This window comes from Nannobrachium achirus, assembly GCF_963921795.1.
Source record: "Nannobrachium achirus genome assembly, chromosome: 11".
Classification (NCBI taxonomy): domain Eukaryota; kingdom Metazoa; phylum Chordata; class Actinopteri; order Myctophiformes; family Myctophidae; genus Nannobrachium; species Nannobrachium achirus.
In genome coordinates this window covers 14,208,404-14,230,344 of record NC_137820.1, presented here as the reverse complement: position 1 = coordinate 14,230,344, position 21,941 = coordinate 14,208,404, and the positions used below count along the sequence as shown (strand labels likewise).

General features: G+C 43.3%; 1 protein-coding gene across 1 annotated transcript in view; it reads left to right on the top strand.

The window, feature by feature from the left end:
* The window catches only part of kcp (kielin cysteine rich BMP regulator), a gene marked incomplete at its 3' end in the record, with an annotated part of 64,359 nt that overhangs the window by 20,303 nt on the left and 22,115 nt on the right, over positions 1-21,941 (top strand). Inside the window, exons 6-28 of the mRNA XM_080736877.1 lie at positions 2,808-2,881; positions 3,991-4,084; positions 4,567-4,649; positions 5,663-5,756; positions 6,169-6,248; positions 6,773-6,858; positions 7,335-7,425; positions 8,652-8,754; positions 9,337-9,422; positions 10,068-10,161; positions 12,651-12,800; positions 13,222-13,328; positions 13,434-13,527; positions 14,666-14,839; positions 16,065-16,147; positions 16,970-17,063; positions 17,868-18,050; positions 18,810-18,980; positions 19,659-19,832; positions 20,612-20,694; positions 20,874-20,964; positions 21,065-21,141; positions 21,691-21,864. Of these exons, the coding sequence (XP_080593003.1) occupies positions 2,808-2,881; positions 3,991-4,084; positions 4,567-4,649; positions 5,663-5,756; positions 6,169-6,248; positions 6,773-6,858; positions 7,335-7,425; positions 8,652-8,754; positions 9,337-9,422; positions 10,068-10,161; positions 12,651-12,800; positions 13,222-13,328; positions 13,434-13,527; positions 14,666-14,839; positions 16,065-16,147; positions 16,970-17,063; positions 17,868-18,050; positions 18,810-18,980; positions 19,659-19,832; positions 20,612-20,694; positions 20,874-20,964; positions 21,065-21,141; positions 21,691-21,864 (2,540 nt within the window). The remainder of the gene's footprint in view (positions 1-2,807; positions 2,882-3,990; positions 4,085-4,566; positions 4,650-5,662; positions 5,757-6,168; positions 6,249-6,772; positions 6,859-7,334; positions 7,426-8,651; positions 8,755-9,336; positions 9,423-10,067; positions 10,162-12,650; positions 12,801-13,221; positions 13,329-13,433; positions 13,528-14,665; positions 14,840-16,064; positions 16,148-16,969; positions 17,064-17,867; positions 18,051-18,809; positions 18,981-19,658; positions 19,833-20,611; positions 20,695-20,873; positions 20,965-21,064; positions 21,142-21,690; positions 21,865-21,941) is intronic.

Here is a 21,941-nt window from a genome sequence, read left to right as displayed (position 1 = left end):
AATCCTCTTCCTGCTGGATAGCACATAAGGTCTTGATTAAGGATTACTGTGATTATGGTAAGCTAAACTTACATTTCATATATCACATTTTTTCAAAAAACTATAGATATTTTCAGATATAAAATGTTATGCTAATATCATCCCGATAATATCGGGAGGCCAATAATATCGGACATCCCTAGTAGCCGGGGGTCTGACCCCATTTTGCATATCGAATGCCATTCAAATAGATGCAATTAAATTGCAAATAGCCACCAGGTTCTTTTAAACGCCTGGGGTCCAAACCGATTTGCGTATTAAACGCTGGCTACTATTTGGAAATATACGGATATGTCTAACTTGTGACAGATAGTCTGTGTCACTTTCCATGTTAAAACATATTTGAATCATAGGCTTGGTTATGGATAGTAGTTCCCATATATAGCTGATACTAAGAAAGTGTGAATTCTGGTGGATCTCCATGGCTGCAGCAGAGATCTGAAGCGCATCCATGTGTTGCAATAGAATTAAAAACACATGCAGTGGCAGTGTGATGTTAGACTGGCGTCATTGTTGAGTCACAGCACGCACACACACACACACACACGCACACACACACACACACACACACACACACACACACACACACACACACACACACACACACACACACACACACACACACACACACACACACACACACACACACAGTAAACTGGGTTGTGTCTTCTCATGTTTATTGGGGAGAGACTGGAGGAATGTACATTCTGTACACTAAACATGCTCTCCAAAAACCACACTGTCCCTCCGAATTATTTTTATAGTCAGTCATTGTATGGCTTCTTTGTCTCCCGTTGCCTGTCACCGTCTCCACCTCAAATACCCAAATCCTGTGCTTAATTGTTCCTGCATGTGGTTTCATCCGAGACTCCAATGGCACCATGTCAACACACACACACACACTCATAGACACACAACATGCCCGCACACACACTTTGATCTCCTGTATGCTCGGTTGGTCAGAGGAAATGCCTCTTGGCTGCTGGCACAGTAGGCAGCCTTGCTAGCCTCTGTGATTAACACACACACACACGCACGCACGCACATGCGCACACACACATACACACACATACACACACATTGTCTCTTTCCCTTTGGGTAGCCTTTCATTAAAATGATTATCCACTGAAATGTCCGAGCTAAACCATGATCAACAGAGAAGGCTGCGGACAGGCTTTGCTAAACAGTTTTTTGAGTGACACGGCCTTTCAATGTGTTGGGTCTGTAGCTGCACTCCCAGTACGAGCTTCTGCAGACCCGGGGCTCAGATATCGTCGTTGTCGGGTGGAAACCTTGTATCTCCAAGTTTCAAAGTTGTATGTTCTTTCGCAAAGTAAAGCCCTGCTTCATCACTAGAGACTGTTGCACAAAACAAGTGAAAATACAAGATCTACAAGCACACAACGCCTCGCACCGCGAGGCGTTGTGTGCGTGTATCGGCTATTTTCACTTTTAAAGTGATTTCACTTTTAAAGTGATAAATACAAAACGAAAGGTGTTGGACATGCAAGGTTTCCACCCGACAGCGACGATATGTTTGTCTTTGGAGGGGGTTCTCCGGTGTAATCGACCCTGACGGTTAAACTCTTTCTCTCTCCATCAATCTCTTGGTTCTCCTACAGTAAATCACCGGTGGTGTTAATAGACTCACCGTTGGTAGTAGTCTTTTAATGCCTGGCACCTCTGTTTACGGTCACGGACCATAAAGTGTGTGCGCTCGTGTGCAAAGGAGAACACGTGTGTTACATGGCGAACATGTTCTTCTGTCGTTATTGGCAAGAGAGCAGAGCCAGATGTTCCACCACGCTGACCTAGAGCGAAGGTAGAGGGAGGAAGAGAAGAGAGAGAGAGAGAGAGAGAGAGAGTGAGAGAGAGAGAGAGAGAGAGAGAGAGAGAGAGAGAGAGAGAGTGAGAGAGAGAGAGAGAGAGAGAGAGAGAAGAGTAAAGAAGGTGGTGAGGATAGGACATAAGGAAGAGAGCAGCAGTAATGATCAACACATTTACACATTCTTAAAAAAGGACAAGGGGATCCGAGCACTCAGAATAAGGAGGAGACTTACATTTAAAACAAAGTTTCTACCACTTTTTGTGGTCACATGTCACCAGATACTGGATTCTGATTGGCTTAAAACAGTGGTAAATCAGTCAACAACCTTGAGTTGGCTCATGGACCCCGCCCACTGTTGTGTTGCAGTTGTATAACTAAATAACCTTGCAAGTTACAACTGTGTTTTCTTTCATTTATATGGTAGAAGTGGTAGAAAAGCAATTTACCATTCGCCTCGTTCCACAACCCTGAAATAGTGGTAAATCAGCCAACAACCCACTCCCACTCATGGTAAATGGCTTACTTATTCATTAAAACCGACATGTTTCGACCTTACGGTCTTCATCAAAGAAGGCCGTAAGTTCGAAACATGTCTGTTTTAACTTTAAGCTCCTCTCCTCCTTAATCTGAGTGCTCGGATCCCCTTGTCCTTTTTTAACAGTGTTTTTTCCCACTGATCCTGGCAGCACTACCTCATACTTTTTAAGATGTTTTTATCTCTCTTGAGCACCCGGTTGTTCCCTGTTTTTTCTTGGGACCATTTCTGTCTCCTTTCTGTGTCACTCTGTGTTGGTGTCGACAATACAAATCATGCATGGATGCATGCCCATTCACATACGTATGTATATGTACGAACACCCATCAAAAAGAATCATACTGTATAATATACAAAACCTAAAATGTTATATCTACTGTAACTTGTGGCGTGTCTGTTTTCCAGGGTGTGAGTCAGACAGTGCACCCCATAATGTGTCTTATAACACTATAGATGGCTGCCAGACCTGCACATGTAGGGTGCGTATGTATTTTCAACATACCCACACACGTACACACACACACGCACGCACGCACGCACGCACGCACGCACACACACACACACACACACACACACATACGCCTGAATGTATACCTTGATGAAGATATGACGTGGTCAAAAGGAAAATAAATATGCTTACAGCAAGGGTCGTTTTCAGGCCAAGGACCCCTTAGTTGAGAGAGAGATGAAGCAGGGACCCCCACAACCTGTTCATAGATTCCATATAGTTTAATCGTTTGACAGCACAATCATCTTTTCATCATGTATTTTGCGTTCATGTCAATTTGTCTTCAGATATTTAACCACTTGAGCCGTCATTACCTAATAAACTTACCTAATAGACCTTTTACTCTGTACTTAGTCTGCTTCTTCTCCCCTCTACACCAAGCCTCTTTGCCGAAAATAGCCGATCTACAAGCTCACAACGCCTCGCGCTGCGAGGCGTTGTGAGCTTGTAGATCTGCTATTTTTGGCTACAGTTTGGACACTAGGGTTCAAGTTGTTAATATAAAAAGGATTGGAAGATTTGGAGGACCCCCTGTAGAAACTCTTAGGACCCCCTAGGGGTCCTGGACCCCCTGTTGAAGACCCTTGGTCTTACAGAATACGGCATTGTGCTTATTGGCAAACCATCTTAGAGGTCAGAAACGAATCTTTCACAGAACTAATTTAATTTAATGTAGTGTTTTCCGCTCACTGTTTTCTTTTCCTTTATTTATTTTTTTACTTTAAATATATATTTGTTGTCCTTTATTTGTCCTGTTAAAAACGTATGATGTATATAAATCTAAAATGAATAAATAGGGCATTGGTTCAGCATATAAATGGGTTAATTCAGAAAGATGTTAAATAGAGATTAATGCAAGATCCAAATCAAAACATCAAAAAGGGTCAATCATGCTCACCTTACTTATACACATGCATCCAACATGTCTTATGAACACACACTTACAGGCACACACACACATTCATTGACACAATGGTACTTTATCATGTCTACACACTACTTCTATACTACCTCTATAAACACCTAACTTCCATTTCCTCACCCTCCTGTCATCCCCCTGTCCCTCTCTCTTGGTAACAGGGTGGTAACAGGGAATGCTCTCCTCTCCCCTGCCCTCCGCTGGGCTGCAGTGAGAAGGAGTCTGTACCTGGAGAATGCTGTCCCAGATGCAGAGGTCAGTGACACCACATGATGTGCCAAAACATACTGTTAACGGTTACGTTTTATTTTCTTTTTCCAACAAGTTTCGTGTTCATCACTTTTACTGTATTTCACCAGGCATTTCTGTTGTGGGACATCATGCACGTAGCGACTTTTGAGGGGACATAGATACATACCGGTACATACATACATACTTTACGTATACTGTACATACATACATACATACATACATACATACATGCATACATAATGAATGTATGTATGTATGTATGTATGTATGTATGTATGTATGTATGTAGGTATGTATGTATGTATTACATACATACATACATACATACATACATACGTAATTACAGACAGACAAAAAAAAAGGATATGATTATCAAATATTATGTAATACAACGGATGTCTGAGCAGCATGGTGTATTTGATTATTCATTACGATCTTAATGCTCAGTCATTACAGTATTCTTGTGTTGTAATATGTGTTTGTAGGCTGCATTCATTCTGGCATTCAATATGACAATGGAGCCAAGTGGAGATCCGTGGAAAGAGCCTGTGATGTCTGCTACTGTGAGGTGGGTCATTCAGTCAGTCAGTCAGTCAGTCAGTCAGTCAGTCAGTCAGTCAGTCAGTCAGTCAGTCAGTCAGTCAGTCAGTCAGTCAGTCAGTAGGTCAGTCAGTCAGTCAGTCAGTCATGTCTGTTACACCCATCTTTCTGAGTGACTGGAATGTTGGAGTTGGCACATGAATTCAAACAAAACCAATAGATCTTGAACCACATATGGAAGGAACTTGTCGAGTCAGAGACTAGAGTTTGTCTCATTATGTCATCATCATATATCATATACTGTATTATTAGACAAGTAGAATAATCACTAGTAAGACGAGGGCGAGGTTGCGCAAATTCTGGGCCATCTGGCCAGTGATGTATATCGGACCAGTTACCCATATATGGAGACCCCTGGTACCCATATATGGAGATCCATGTACTGTATATGGAGATATGCTGTGATATGCTTACTCAGTTAGTCGTTATGTGAAAGTCCTATGATGTCTATGCCATCTGACATCATAGCCTTTTATGCCCATACATGGAGATCCCTGTCTGTAGAACCAGCCGTTAGTGTGGTATGTGGCCTCCATATATGGTCATTTCCATATGAAGTCCTGTTAGATATGGGCTTAATATTGATGACATCAGGGAACTCCATATATGGGCATAAAAGGGATTCTGTTAGTGTGACATCACAGTAAAGCCAGAGCGTGATGTCAGAGCGGCAAACCCATTCTGTTAGAGTGGTTCCCCTGACATCACAGTGACATCAGAGCATGATGTCAGAGCGACGAACCCATTGAACCACATTGTCAAGCATGACAGAGATACATACATGCATACGGACAAGCTGTGACCGTTCACATACTAAACTTGCGACCTACGTATGGTCGCAATAATCAACTTACATGTACCCACACTTTTAATGATATATTATGCCAATGCTTCAGCCACATTCTTCAGCTTCACTTAATAACTACATGGTGTGATGTGCCGAGGCAGATTTGCTCATGTATTTTATATGGTTCTCTTCAGGAGGGGCTTGTTCACTGTGAGAGGGAGAGCTGCCACACTCCCTGTGAGAACCCCACATCGCCACCTGCTGGTAGCTGCTGTCCTGTGTGCCATGGTGGGTTCCTTGACCCCAGGGGTCTTCAACGTTTTCAGGCCAAGGACCCCTTAACTGAGAGAGTGATAAAGCAGGGGCCCTCACTACATATTGTATAAAATTGTGTTGGAGATTAAAAATGTTAAGTTTCTTAGACAGAGTAGACTTGTTTGACAGCACTGTCATCAGTGTAAGTTGTTGGTCTAATGTGTATTTTTAGACATTTAACCACTTGAACCATCAATACTTAGTCTGACTGCTCTTTTTTCCCTCTACACCAAACCTCTATTTTTGTAGATTGGTTACATCGGTTCAAGTGGTATTGTAGGAAAAAAAGTTCTTATCGCACAAAGTGTGGTTGTGTGTGTGTGGTTGTGTGTGCGTGTGTGCGTGCGTGCGTGCGTGCGTGCGTGCGTGTGCGTGTGAGATACAGGCTGTGGTGTGAATGGTCATGACTTCCATAATGGAGCCGTGATCCCTGCTGGAGACCATTGTCAGGAGTGTTCATGCGTAGTAAGTCCATAAGCACACACAACACAACTAAACACATTTTTATGTTTTGTGATTCATCAGATAGCAAAATAAATACAAAGAGAGACAGGAACGAGTGTTCCCTGAACTCCCGATCATGTTTACAACAACTATGGTGTGTTTTGCCCTTTACGTTATCCATGCCTATGTCAAATGTTGCTTGTGAGTTTAGAGGGTGTTTCTCAACCTTTTTTCTGCATGGGCACACTTTTCATGTCCCAAGAATCGTTTCTTCGCAAAGTAAAGCCCTGCTTCATCATACAAGGCTGTCGCACAACAGTAGTGAAAACAGCAGATCTACAAGCACACAACGCCTCGCACCGCGAGGCGTTGTGTGCTTGTAGATCGGCTGTTTTCACTAGTTTAAATCATTTTTAAACTGATAAATACAATACTGGCTTTCAAGCAGTTTCAAGGGGCACACTTGACCCTTCTCAGGGGCACACCAAAGGTCCCCAGGCACAGTGGTTGAGAAACACTGGTTTAGAGTGCGTTTTCTCTTCTAGAATGGAAACGTGGTATGTTCTCCCCTGCCCTGTCCTGTGCTGTCTTGTCCAAACCCTGTGTACCGGCCTGGAGACTGCTGTCCACGGTAAACAAACCAGCATGCATTGCAGCTTATGGCCTTATCTGGATTCCTTAAACATCACAGTAACTGCACTCTTGTTTCTTTGAACTCTGTGAATATGACCGTAAATGCAGGATTCACAGAGGTACTGGAAATACCTATAGCTACCTGAGAGCTGAGACTGAGAGTGCTTGCATAAATGCACAAGTAGCTACACATACTGTAGCATAGTAACATCATGGTTAAATGAATGAGGTTTTCATTTTGATAGTACTCTTCTGAAATAGCAGGTTGCAGCAAAAACTCTTCTACCTTGCTTGAAATGTTCATAAGTTTGAACTTTGAAAACTTTGAAAACCCTGTATATGAAAAGTGTTTTAGTGACATCTAGTGGTGCAGTTGAGCCACTTGTGTAACAGTGGAACACAGCCTGTTTTAAGTCATAGGCAGCAGGAAGCAAAATAAAACAAATATAATAAAGGTGTTTCTTGTGTCTTTAGATGTGAGAAGTGTGAATATGAGTCTAAAGTGTATTTGGATGGACAGACCTTCCCATCCAGGACAGACTCCTGCCTCCGCTGTCACTGCTCTGTGAGTACACACACTGGGAAAAGGCACATTGTAGATAGATAGATACCTTTATTATCCCAAGGGGGGAAATCAGTCGCCCAGAGGCAGCACAGCAGTATTTACAAAGTTACAGAGAATTATGAAAAGAATAATTAAAAAAAGAACAGAGTACAGTAAAGAGCAAGTGTACATCAAAGAAAGGGAACGAAGAATATATACATAAAGTGTCAAAAACGGTCATGCTCAAAGTGAAGCAGCCAACTTAAACAAAAAAAGCAAAATAGCAATCCTTAAGCACAACTATCAATACAGTGCCAAACAAAAGTGTCCATAACAGTCAATGCTAGTTAGTGCTACAAGTATCTCACCGCCTTGTCAAACACAAGCAAAAATACTAAAAAATACTCCTTGTATGTGGTTCTGTAATACTGATTCTAATGGGACATTTATCATTATGTCTGTCTATTTATCATCTGCCTGCGTGCGGGGAAACCCCATTTAAAACTTGCTGTGCTAAAAAGAATACCAGCCACCCATGCAGACAGATTATTATACCCCTGGGGCTATGGAAACTCCTTTTAAATGTCAGCGTACTTTCAAAGATTACCAGATGTCGTTGTGAAAATAATTAGCCTGGCAATCCTGAAGTATGCTTTACGAATACGAGGTTTCGTCCAAACAATGGGATGTTTGTTTAATAGCTTTATAGCAGGGGCGTCAATTGGGTATGGCAGGGGTATGCAGCTGCCATACCCTGGGTCCAGGGGTGAAAATAAAAGTTACTTTTAAATATAAATCCATGAATGTCTCTTTGTCTATCTATTCTGGTTATTATGTTGTCAAATTACAGTCAAATAACTACAAATGCAAAATTGAACAAAAGAAAATGGTCACTTTAAAAATGGTCACTTTAACAAGGTAGCCTATAGAATTATATTCTCCACACTTGTATTCTCCCCATCTTGACGATGGTATATTCCCAGGTTCCGCAGGTCAGCTGCACAGGTGCAATGCATTATTGTTAATTGTGGCACGTTTACTAACATGCCAAGTTTAGCTGCACTTGTTCCAGGCTGCCATATCCAGCCCCAGAAACCGTAGAAACGTGGGGAAAAATAGAATGTACTTGGCAACATGACTGGTGTCTTGGCATGCGCGCGAAGGCACGCATGCAAGACGCCACTGCTGTATAGCTGTGTGAGTTCTCATTTCACCACGAGAGGTCCTGTCCCATCTGCCTTTGATAGGACGGTAAAGTGTCTTGTGAGCGTATGGACGCGTCGTCATGTCCCACTCCGCCCTGCAGTCACCCTGCCAAGATCAGAGGACAGTGCTGTCCTTCCTGTGACAGTGAGTATATATACTGACATTTTGAGGAGTCACATACTCCTTCACGTACTGTTCAGGGGCGTCACAAGGGGGGGAAAAGTGGGACTGAGTTAGAGTGCCGCGCTACGAGCTTGTAGATCTGCTATTTTTTTTAAAGCGTGATTCTTTTGCAAGTCTTTGAATTTTGTCTTTTTAAAAGTGTAACTAAAATGTTGCTTCTGGGGGGTCACTCACTGGTACTAGATATTTTGAGATGGGGGTCCATGGCCAAATACATATAATTTTGGGGGTTCTTCACATGAAAAGGTTTGAGCACCAAAGACATAGAAACATAGGTTTTTCAAAAAACGTTAGAAGGATTTGATATATTGAATATTGAATTTGACTTTTCAAATGTCCAAGTTTTTTTCAAAAATAGCAGATCTACAAGCTCGCAGCGCACAGCACTGAATACTGCGCTGTGAGCTTGTAGGGGAAGTTTTCCTAGTCTTTCTGTGATTCTTTGTTTAATTTTCTTGCATTTTTTTTCTTGCATTTTGACTCCCTTTGTCACAGATGTCACATGAAAATGATATTATTACTGTGTCATGAATCTTTTCACAGAGTGTGAATATGACAGGAAGGTGTATGCTGATGGGAAAGCCTTCAGCCCTCCTGGGAGTGGGCCCTGCTTGCAGTGTAGGTGTAAGGTGAGGCTGGATGTTCAGGAAACAGCTCCCCCAAAAACGCCCCTCGTTTTAATGCCAAAACAAGACCATGCTTCTGCCCTGGGGGACTCTTCAGTCCTCAGACACTGAAGAGGGAAAGGAAGCCTTGAATGGGGCGTCTTTATATTTGCAAGAAATAAAATATGTTTATACAACTGGTAGTTTCGACAAAGCAATCTGATTGGTTGATACAATCTTGTGACTGTGATGACAACTAGCATTATGTGACGCTCTCATCAAGCAAAGAAATAAGCTGTGCTGGTCGCATAAGAGCTGAAGCGCACTATGCTAGCGGCTAGGCTAGCAGTTTTCATGTGAAGTAAAGGGACATAGTAGCTAAATGTGGCATTCAAAAATTACAAATTCCTATCGAATATCTTAATTACAATGAAATTAAGTTGACATGTTTTTTTTTAAAGGGCAACAGTTGTATAATCGCAAAATGACACTGGAGGGTGTGCAATGTCAATATAATCACTTCTCCGCTGCCAACGGAACTCACACTTCGGGCTCGTTCCTGAGGCAACGCAGGCGTGATTATATTGACGATATTGCACACCCTCTCGTGTCATATTGCCTAATTTGAAACCTTACGTATATTCATAGCCAAAACCTGCAAACTTTCAGGGAGGTAACGTGATATGTCATGAGGAGAGGTGTCCTCCTGTCCAGTGCTCCAACCCCATAATAGATCCTCATCTCTGCTGCCCAATCTGCAAAGGTACATATACACAAACGCACGCACGCACGCACGCACGCACGCACGCACACACACACACACACACACACACATACACACACACACACACACACACAGATGATTAACTTAATGTGCAACATTGTTTTCTCACTCAACTGTAAACAAACCAACATAAAGTTTAAGTATAGGGTATCTTACTATCTTCACATTTCTAAAGTGACAATTTAAGGACTTTTTAATACCTCTAAAATGACATTAAACATTGTCCAAATTGTCAAATATATAGAGGCAGAAATTGTGAAAATAGTCGATCTACAACTACATGCTCACGATGCCTCGCATCGCGATGTTATACCAAATGTAATGTAGCACTGTAATATTGGATCATTCCGTCCTTGACAATAAGCAATCCTACTGTTTGAATGCTGTACATGGAGCAAAAATAATGATAGAAAAAAATGTAGATATTTTTTTTTTTTCAACTTCGACTTTCTCTGGTGGGAGTCGACTTGTGTTGACTTTTTCATTAATGCCCTAACACACACACACACACACACACACGTAAGCAATTTACCCCGAGTGAGAGGACATTATGCTCTCATAATGTCCGCAGTGAGGTTGTTATCGGACGAGGCGCCAGCCGAGTCCGATAACAACCTCACTCAGGACATTATGAGAGCATAATGTCCGACCCCGAGTGGTAAATAGCTTTTCTACCACTTTTTCCCGTATACATGAAAGAAAACACATAGTTGTAACTTGCAAGGATCTTAAGTTACAATCATTATTGCCTATAAAACTTCCGCGAGACAGCAGATAGTTCCACAAACAACATCTTCTACTCACCAACAGATGGCGCCAACTCCATACTAATCCATGCGTCTAGCTTACAGCTAAGCTAACGTCAGTTAGAAGTACCGTTCCGGCCGTAAATAGAGGCTGTTCGCTTCCAGAAAGGCATAGGTTCAGAGAAAAGGGGCTTTAAAGTTGGCGGATTGCATTGGATCCAAATAAATCGGCGACTATAGCATGCACGTTAGTAAACATAGGACAGTTGCGACCGTCATTTGTTGGTGGGGGGAAAGGTGTTCCGACTGCGACCGAGTATTTCCCGGTGAATCTGTGCGCAAAGGTGGGGGCTTGGGAGTGTGGGGGGACACGCACCACCACTGACTATTGCTGATGATGGAGAGGTTCTATAGCTTAGCCTTTATGTATTGAAAATGAGAGGCACTCTTGCCGATTTAGTAAGAGACTCGTCTCCAATTGCAAGATATTTAAAAGTTATTTGGGGCCATGATGATGATGATATCCTTTTCTTCCCACAACTAGACTAAGGATTTTATATTGTCTGTGTTATTGTTTACAACCACTGAACCACAATTATTCACGTGTGGCAAGATTCACTCGTTTTTAGTAGGCTATAGCCTATAGTGTAGGCTTAGAAGAAGCCTTTTCAGAAGTTAATTTAATGATTTCCATTTAATGATTTCATGTATCCTCATCTAATGCACCGTATGCACGCTGTTTAAAGGCCGTGTAGGCTTTTCAGAAGTTAATTGAATGTTTTCCATTTGCGCTAATGCACGCAACTGTTTTCGCCAGGTTTTAAGGTCTTATTTTAGTTGTTTCTCATAAGCTCGCAACCCTCCTTGCCCATCGGCCCCCACCTTTGCGCACAGATTCACCGGGAAATACTCGGTCGCGTTCCGACTCCCTCCTGAAGTCCCCGGATGCGTTCATCGCGTATTGATCTCGGAAATGTGCCTCATTTGCATGTACATCCGGGCATTTCACACATTCCGGCTATTGTGGCCTCATTTACTACTGTTTTAAGCCAATCACAATCCAGTATTTGAACACGTGACTAGAAAAAGTGGTAGAAACACACACACACACACACACACACACACACACACACACACACACACACACACACACATACTGGTTTTTATGATTTGTGGGGACCACAATGATGAAAAGGGTGGTCCCCACATGTGATGATTTTAATCATCTCATGTGGGGACCACCCTTTCTAAATGTTATACAGCTATGAAAAACAATCAGGTATAACAACTATGGCTGTGTTAGCTTATACACGACTTCAAATATCAGAATTGATGAAGTTATTCCCCATGACGTGACTGTGTATACAGATTTTGGTCCCCACAAAACATATAAAGCTACTGAGCACACACACGCACACACACACACACACACCATGACCAAAAAACGTGACTTATGGGCCAATGCTAAAAACTTCACAGGCACATCAGAGCAGCTCCTGTGTTGGTTTTTAACAGTTTCCCTCATGGGGACCTGATTTTTGGTCCCCATACCGTACCTGGTCCCCATGACGTGACTGTGTATACAGATTTTGGTCCCCACAAACATACAAAAACCAGTGCACACACACACACACACACACACACACACACACACACACACACACACACACACACACACACACACACAGAATCAATCATCAGCCAAACGTTGTCTTTCTTCAGCGTGTGTGTTGGAGGGTACGGAGTATGAAGACGGCTCCCAGTGGCACCCAGAGGGCCCCTGCTCCAGCTGCTCATGTGTGAACGGAGAGACCGTGTGTACACACACACAGTGTCCCCCTACTGACTGCCTGCACCCCACCAAAAACACTGGTAGGAATGTGTGTGCATGTGTGTGTGTGTGTGTGTGTGTGTGTGTGTGTGTGTGTGTGTGTGTGTGTGTGTGTGTGTGTGTGTGTGTGTGTGTGTGTGTGTGTGTGGCTCTCTGTCAGTCTTCCTCTGTGACTATGTAAAACGAATGCTAACCTGGTGAATCCTAACCTGCCAACGCTGGTGAATGCTAACTTGGTGAATGCTAACCTGGTGAATGTTAACCTGGTGAATGATAACCCTAACCTCAGTAAAACTATGCCTAAACCTAACTCTGTAGGACTAATGAGATGTTGGACTTATGGGGAGTCCCCGGAAGGAGGCACCGCTTGCTCCAACTCGCGCCCCAAAAACGAGCGCTCCTGGTCTCAATCTCACTGAATCTCAAAAACAGTGTGACATATATACTGTATGTCTACCACAGGTTCCTGTTGTGCCGGGTGTGACAGCTGCACCTACAACCATCGCATCTACGGCAACAGACAGAGGTTCACAACCCCTGATCAGCCCTGCCACATCTGTACCTGTCTGGTGAGAATATGATGTCCCTTTGGTGGGGGGAAAAGCACACTGAATCAGCACTGAATAATGATTTGGTTTTTGAATCACTGACACCTCTATAACGCCCCTTCTCAGGATGGTACTGTAGAGTGTCAGAGAAGACCCTGCCCTCCACTCAACTGCACCAACTCTTACACGCCTGCCGGAGAGTGCTGCCCGAAATGTCCAGGTAACCAAATGCACAGAATATAGGTGTGTGAAAGCATGGGAGGATTCCAACCAAGGCGTATAGGGCTGACAGCGGCCCTCGGGGACATCATGAACATTTGTTGATTGACCCCTTAAATCCCATTATACTTCGGTTGACCGGGGTTGGCACCCCTCCTTTATTCCCTTAGTTTACACCAAATCTCTGGTAATAGTCACAACATGTCATTACACAAGGCGTCATTACACAAGCCTGCAGAGCTATGCTGTTTTTGAGGAATGTTCGCACATTATGAAATGCCCAGAATAGGGATACTAGGGTTCATGTGGTTAACACATATCGTCGTCATCGGGTGAAAACCTTGCATGTCCAAAACCGTTCGTCTTGCATTTATTCTAGCGATTTAAACTAGTGAAAACAGCAGATCTACAAGCACACAACGCCTCGCACCGCGAGGCGTTGTGTGCTTGTAGATCTGCTGTTTTCACTACTTTTGTGCGACGGCCTTGTATGATGAAGCAGGGCTTTGCTTTGCGAAAGAACGTACACATTTGAAACCTGGAGGCTGGAGATATGAGGTTTCCGCCCGACAACGACGATATGCAGACTACAATGTGGCGGGGACCTACAATCTAAGTCAGTGACCAACTATTTTAACCATTTTTAATTTCAAGGACACCCAGTTTGATATGCATTAGGCAACGGTACCTTAATAAATGTTCTTATTATATATCTGGTACCCCAATCTATGCTGTAAAATCCTCTGTTAATAGGGTCAATTTGGTTCCATTTATATACTCTCAACGTTACAGATCTGTAAAGATCTAATTGGTTACTGTGAAGAGGGAAGTGGGGAGCTTATGAAACATCTATTCCTTTCTATCCATGATGTCAGTGTTTGCCACATAATGTTATACTTTATTGTAAGATGTTGTTTCGCAGCGAAAACAGACAATCTACAAGCTACAAGCTCAGTGAGCTCAAGTACAGTATCAATCATTTAGCTGGGGACCCCCTGGAACCCCCTTGAGGGTTCCCGGACTCCACATTGAGAACCAGTGTTCTAAGTAGCTCCCCATATCAATTGCACAACTCAGCAGTATGGTTATTTACTCATTCCTTTTGTGTGTATATGTGTGTGTGTGTGTGCAATCCATAGACTGTTCCTTTGAAAACCGCATCTTCGTGGACGGCGAGGCGTTTCCTAACCCTGTGAGTGTGTGTGAGGAATGTGTGTGTGTGGAGGGCAGGGTGGACTGCCACCCGCCACAGTGCCAACGGCCCAACTGCAACGCCCCTCTGCCTGGGACATGCTGTCACAACAACTGCAACGGTACGAACTTCCAAGTTTGCCCTCTAGAACAGTGGTTCTCAACCTTTTCAGGCTGCGACCCCCAAAATAATCATATTTCAACTGGGGACCCCCCCACCCTCACGAGCACTAAGAGTTTAGGCATAACATTCTTTATAACACGGTTCTATTGTGAAAATAGCAGATCTACATGCTCACAACGCCTCGCAACGATCTGCTATTTTCACAATTTCTGCCTCTTAATATTTGACAATTTGGCCAATGTTTAATTTGTCATTTTAGAGGTATTAAAAAGTCCTTAAATTGGCACTTTAGAAATGTGCATAATACCTCTATTCACTTAAAGTTTATGCTGGTTTGTTTACTGTTGAGTGAGAAAACAATGTTGCACATTAAGTTAATCATCTGGTGACCCCCCAAAATAATTTGGGGACCCCCCTGGGGGCCCCGACCCACAGGTTGAGAACTACTGCTCTAGAACAGGCGTCTTCAACGTTTTCAACCCAAGGACCCCTTAGTAGAGAGAGAGATGAAGCAGGGACCCCCACAACCCATAGACACCATATATAGTTTCATCGTTTGACAGCACAATCATCAGTGTACCGATATTTCCTGTTGAGATTGGCAGATTTCACCCAGGTTTTTTCCTCTCACTCACGTCACTTTGTCTACTGGCCTCACTCAGCAATGAAATAAAAATAAAATAAACAAAAATCTAAATAAAACAATTCACAGGAGGCAAGCAGTGATCACCCCATGATGTGCACTGCAATTTAGTTTCAAATGCACCGCTTTTTGTAGAGTAAAAAAGAAAAAGGAAATGTGCCAATCTCAAGATTCTCAACAGAAAACAACGGTATATTCCGAAATTTAACCACTTGAACCGTCAATACTTAATAAACTTGACCTTTCACTCTGTACTTAGTTTGCTCTCTTTCCCCTCTACACCAAAGCTCTTTGCCGAAAATAGCCGATCTACAAGCTCATGATCTTGCAGATTTGCTATTTTTGGCTAAAGTTCTCAGAATATGGAATTATTCAATAATTCAAGTGATTAATATAAAAAAGGAGAAAAAAAAGCTTCTATCACACAAAGATTTAGAGGACCCCCTGTAGTAACTCTGAGGACCCCCTAGGGGTCCCGGACCCCCTGTTGAAGTCCCCTGCTCTAGAAATACTAATACAGTGTCCAACAAATGAGAGAAGAGGACAGTGACCCTTTCAATTCCCTGTCCTCTCCATTTAGGCTGCAGCTATGCCGGGAAGGAATATCCCAATGGACAAGAGTTCCCCCACCCTACTGATGCATGCAGGACCTGCAACTGTATTGTAAGACTAGAAATGACAGCAATTAATCTGTGATAAGTCTTTACCCAGAAGTACAGGGAATATAGGGTCTGATGCAGAGCCATATACGGAGAGTTCTGCCACCTACGTTCACTTCATGGAGCGAGTCCAATGGTGGCTCGGGAGGAGCTTCTAAATATAAAGTGACAAATCTCTGAACCGGAAGTTCACAAAATTAATGAGAGCAGCTGCCAAGTAATTTTCTAACGACTGTGACCTTTATAAAAATAATCGATTCAGACAAATTAAATAAAACATATCACAGGTTAATCTGATTTGCAAACGATAATAATTATATTGACATCCCGAAAGAGCAAAATAATAGTTTTTGACCCTTTTGGGCAGTATCGCGATTATTGGTTAGCAAGCTGTTAATAACTGACAGTCTCACAAAAACAGAGTACATGCCTTTCATTGCCTTACTTTCACCTGCCACTCGGTGGTACTATTGTGCATGTTATCAACGTTATGAGATGCAGTGAGCCAGTGACAGGCAACAGCCCGACTTTTATGATCTTAAACAATGTTATTTTACATCGCTTTTTTTTTGGGCAATAGTATGAAGTAAATATTACAGAGACTTTAGTTGTCACTGTACAATAGTTTAAAACAGTTGTCATGTTGTATATTTACATAAAATGCCGATATTCAAGACGCTATTCACGATGTTATTTAAATCGCCCACTTGTCACTCGAGCTGAAACATGGGTCACGTGACCAGTTCATTTTCTGACCCCTCATTGGCAACACTCTCTCTCTCAATTCACTCTAGTCTGATGGTGTGTTATGTTGTGTACAATGTAGAATGGAAATGTCCAGTGTCTGACGAAGAGGTGCCCGCCACTACAGTGTTCTAATCCCAACCTCCTGCCCGGAGAATGCTGCCCCCAGTGTCCTGGTAAGGAACAGAAGTTGGAAAGAATTCTGGGGCGTTAGGTTGTGGTTTGAAGAGTTTTGTTCAAAATATGAAATCTTTGCCATTTGAAAAAAGGGATATCATCAACTGTAACCATAGGCCTACAGTATAATAAATAGGCTACATAATATACAGTAATTATAACTAGTAAGACGCCTCAGGCAGACAAGCGACATGCGCCATGTCTTGGCCATCTGACCAGTGACCCATATATGGAGATCCATGTACTGTATGTGGAGAGCCCAAACATGCTTATTCATAAGCATAACCTATTTGTTATGTGAAAGTCCTATGATGTCTATGACATCTGACATCGTACCCTTTTATGCCCTTACATGGAGATCCCTATCTGTAGAACCAGCCACACATATATGGGCTGTCTTGGCCATCTGTCTTAGGATTCTGTTAGTGTGGTATGTGGCCGACGTAGCCTCCATATACAGTATGGGCATTCCCATATGAAGTCCTGTTTCTGTTAGTGTGACATCACAGTGATGTCAGAGCATGATGTCAGAGCGGCAAACCCATAGACCATACAAAAGTGTACACGTCCAGATGGACGGAGTCAGCATGTACCGTTTCACATACTAAACTTGCGACCTTTGGTCGCAACTAAGATAATCATGGTAGTAATGATACTTTTAACTAAGCACTGATAATTTATCATAAAATTATAATACTTTGTACACATTGTGACCTTAGAGTTACTGAGAGATTAAACTGAGAGCCCCCCTGCCCCCTCCCAAAAAAGACCTCTCCAGCTTGCTTTATTTTGTATTCTGTCAGCGCCTCCTTTGGACTGTGTGTACGGACAGCAACACTACAGACACACTGAGCGTTTCTACGACCCGGCGGATGCCTGTCGCTCATGCCTCTGCTCCAATGGGACGGCTCACTGTCAACGCAAGCCTTGCCCACATGCTCATTGCTCCCACCCAATCACACAGCAGTGCTGCCGGACCTGCGAAGGTACAGTGTGTTTCCCTTCCTCCAGGGGCGTCACAAGGGGGGGAAAAGTGGGACTGAGTTACCAGGGCCCAAGGTGGAGGGACCTTAATCATTTTATACTTTAGCTGTTGAAAAATAGCAGATATACAAGCTCACAGCGTGGTACCGAGTGCCACGCTACTTTTGTAGATCTGCTATTTTTGAAAAGTTGTGAAAATTTGTGCAAACATTTGTAACTCAAATTTTGCTTCTGGGTGGTCCCTGGAACTAAATATTTTGAGATGGGGGTCCGTGGCCAAATACATATCATTTTGGGGGTCCTTCACATGAAAAAGTTTGAGCACCACTGACATAGAAACATAGGTTTTTCAAAAAACCTTAGAAGGATTTGAAATATTCAAAGACTTGCACAAATCTTCAAGATTTCTCAAAAATAGCAGATCTACAAGCTCGCAGTGTGGCACATGGTGCCACGCTGTGAGCTTGTATATCTGTTATTTTTCAATAGTTAAAGCACAAAATAATGTGTTCCCAGTCTAAATGGGTTAAACTCCCTCCCCCTATGAAGAACATTCATGGGGGGCCCGCAGTGAATCCTTATACCCAGGGCCCAGAATTTGGTGCGACACCCTGAGAATCATCTTACCATAAATAGTCTAATAGAATATAAGTAAAAAGTATTCTTAGCACACATTATGAAATGTCCTGGTTGCTCATGTTAACAACAACATATTCTTTATCATTCTGTACAAGACTTGTGAATCTCTTTCCCTCTGCCAGGCTGTCTGTATGAGGGGCGAGAGCGAGCTAGTGGGGAGACATGGGATGACATGTCAGACCCGTGTGGAGTGTGTGTGTGCCGCGAGGGTTCCGTCAAATGTGAGCGCAAGCGATGTCCCCCAGCCAACTGCAAATACCCAGTCCAGAGGAAATGCTGCATGACCTGTGATGGTGAGTGAGTGGGTGGATGGGACAGCATTAGTTGGCCTAACCATACATACAGTATGTTTACACCCAACTGGTGCCACTCTTTGGTGCACTGCAATGTTCTCCTGAGTGTAAAAATTGTCCTGGCCCTGTAACGGCATACCACCATGTATAATCAAATCTACCAGCCAATGATAGTATTGCATATCCTTCCTATAACTACTATGACTACTGTATTTTGATTGTCTTAAGTAAGACCAGCTCTTATGCCATAACTTAAAGGCCTGTCCATACTGTCTCCGACCACCAAACCTTTTGCCGGAGAGTTCTGACTTTCCGACGTGCAGCTTTCCAAACTCTAATTCGGGGTAATGGTTTTCAGGAGATGCGAGTGAAGTCATTTTGTAGTTCAACCGGACCTTTCCGACGAAAATGTCGGTGGTCGGAGACAGTATAGACAGGCCTTTAAGTTAAGGCATAAGAGCTGGTACTTAAGACAATCAAAATAGAGCCCATACTTTAGGATTTCCTATTTTATATTTTTTCATCTCTCTGTCTCTGAATATCAGTCTCACTCTCTCCAAATGGCTCCTGTGACACTATGGCCAAGAGCAACAGAACCAAGGAACCAGCATAGCCTCCGACATCTCTCTCACCACGTCTCTCCCCTCTCTCCTCTGTCACCCTCTCTCTCCTCTGTAGGTTGCATGTTTGATGGCCGAGAGCATCCTGATGGCTTTGAGTTTGCCAGTGACACTGATCCCTGCAGTGTGTGCACGTGTTATGGAGGGGAGGTGGTCTGCACGCGCCTGCCATGTTACCAAGACTGCAGCCACCCTTACACCCTCCCTGGCCAGTGCTGTGGAGAATGCAACCGTATGTACACATTATCACATCACTGCATGGACCTCATTAACCCCAGCCTCTATATTTTGAGCATGTCATATAGGCGAAATTGTTCAAAGTTTTCCCAAAATAGTGAAAATAGCCAATCCACAAGCTCACTGAGCTTCTAGATTGGTTGTTTTCGCTGCGCAACAACAGCTTACAATAAAGTATAACATGCTTTAGTGGCAAACACTGACTGAGGTTATGATACTAAATCATAGTTGTTTCATAAGCTCCCACTTCCCTCTAACTGAGTTTACTGGAGGACTCAATGGTGCTTATTTACAGTACATGGATATCTTAAACAATGCATCTTCATATAGAACAAATGCGTTATGGAGGCCCTCATAGATGGATTATGTCTGCTTAAGTGTTTGACACAGAAGCTCAGCGTTGCTATGAACGGAATGTCTGTTATTTATACATTTGTTTGTTCTAGAGATACTTGTATATACTATGTGCTCTTCAGTTGCTTATTGGTGAAACTTATGCAACCACATAAATATACAAGATAAACCCAAATCTAACAGCGCCTTTCGTCCTCCCAGCTGTCCTACAGTCTGCCTTGAAAAGCCAATGAAAATGAACTGCCAAGTCCACTTCTAACAACGTATCAACTAGTTTGTTGTAACTATTGATTGATTGATTCCAAGAAAGCATTATGGCTTATTTACATTGGGGTCCTTGGTACTCTATTCTGTAACAATGTTCTGTTATTCCGTTGTCATGCAATGGTAATGTAACTGTGTCTTCTTGTCATACTGTAGGTTGTTTCCATAACAATGTAGTTCTCTCAAATGGACAGTCCTTCCCTGACCCAAGTAACCCCTGCTCTGAGTGTACCTGCCAGGTAGCATGCTCACACATGCACGCACACACGCACGCACGCGCGCACACACACACACACACACACACACACACACACACACACACACACACACACACTCACACACACACACACACACATGCACCACACACAGTATTTTGATCATGTGCACCATGCAAAGTTACCCTGGTCTTTCCCTGCAGAGTGGCTCAGTGAGATGTTTGAAGAAACGGTGTCCTCCAGCCCTCTGTCCCCACGCTGTCACCGAGCCCTGTGGCTGCCCTGTCTGTGAAGGTATACCAGCGCCCTACAAACTACCACAATGTTTCCAGCGAATACACACAGTAGTAGTAGTGGGCGCGTGAATGAAAGATACTCGTTTTCCCACATCTAGGTTGTCTCTTCGACGGTGTGACCTACGTTGATGGACAGGTCCTTCAAAGAGGAGGATGTCAGGAATGCAGATGTTCAGTGAGTTTGGATTCTCCATTGGCCTTGGTTGGCAGGGACGTGCTGGGCCCCTGATTCAGCCCGGGAAAAAGAGTTGAAGAGGCCCTCATTGCGCGCTATAGAGAGAGATCTCTCTATAGCGCTGCTGCTACTCAAAGATTTGCCATTTCAGATCATGACAAGTGACAAGCCAGTGGGCCAATTACATGAGTTATATTTCGTCGTTGTCGGGTGGAAACCTTATGTCCAAAACCGTTTGTTTTGTATTTATCATTTTAAAAATAATTTAAACTATAGTGAAAACAGCCGATCTACAAGCACACAACTCCTCGCACCGCGAGGCGTTGTGTGCTTGTAGATCTGCTGTTTTCACTACTTTTGTGCAAACAGTTTAATTTTTACTTTTGTGCAAACAGTTTAATTTTTTCCTAATGGCCGGCCTGGACCGGCCGGGAATGAACCGGCCGTTCGGGAGTTGTCCCGCTTTTCCCAATGGCCAGCACGTCCCTGTTGGTTGGAAACCATTGCGTTCGTCACTCCAACAGTTTATGTGTGCGTCTGTGCCTGCAGAGAGGTGAAGTGGTGTGTGCCCAGCGGAGGTGTCCCGCCGTGGCTTGTCCTCACCCTGCGCTGGACGGCTGTGCGTGCGCAGTGTGTGATGGATGCAGCTTTAACGGGCGAGACTGCATCAACGGAGAGCGCTTCACGCACCCCACAGATCACTGTCAGCTCTGCTCCTGCCTGGTACTCAAATACTTCTAACGTATTATCCACTGTACAATCATTTCTGCCAGAAAACTTTACTTGGTGCTTTAAACCAG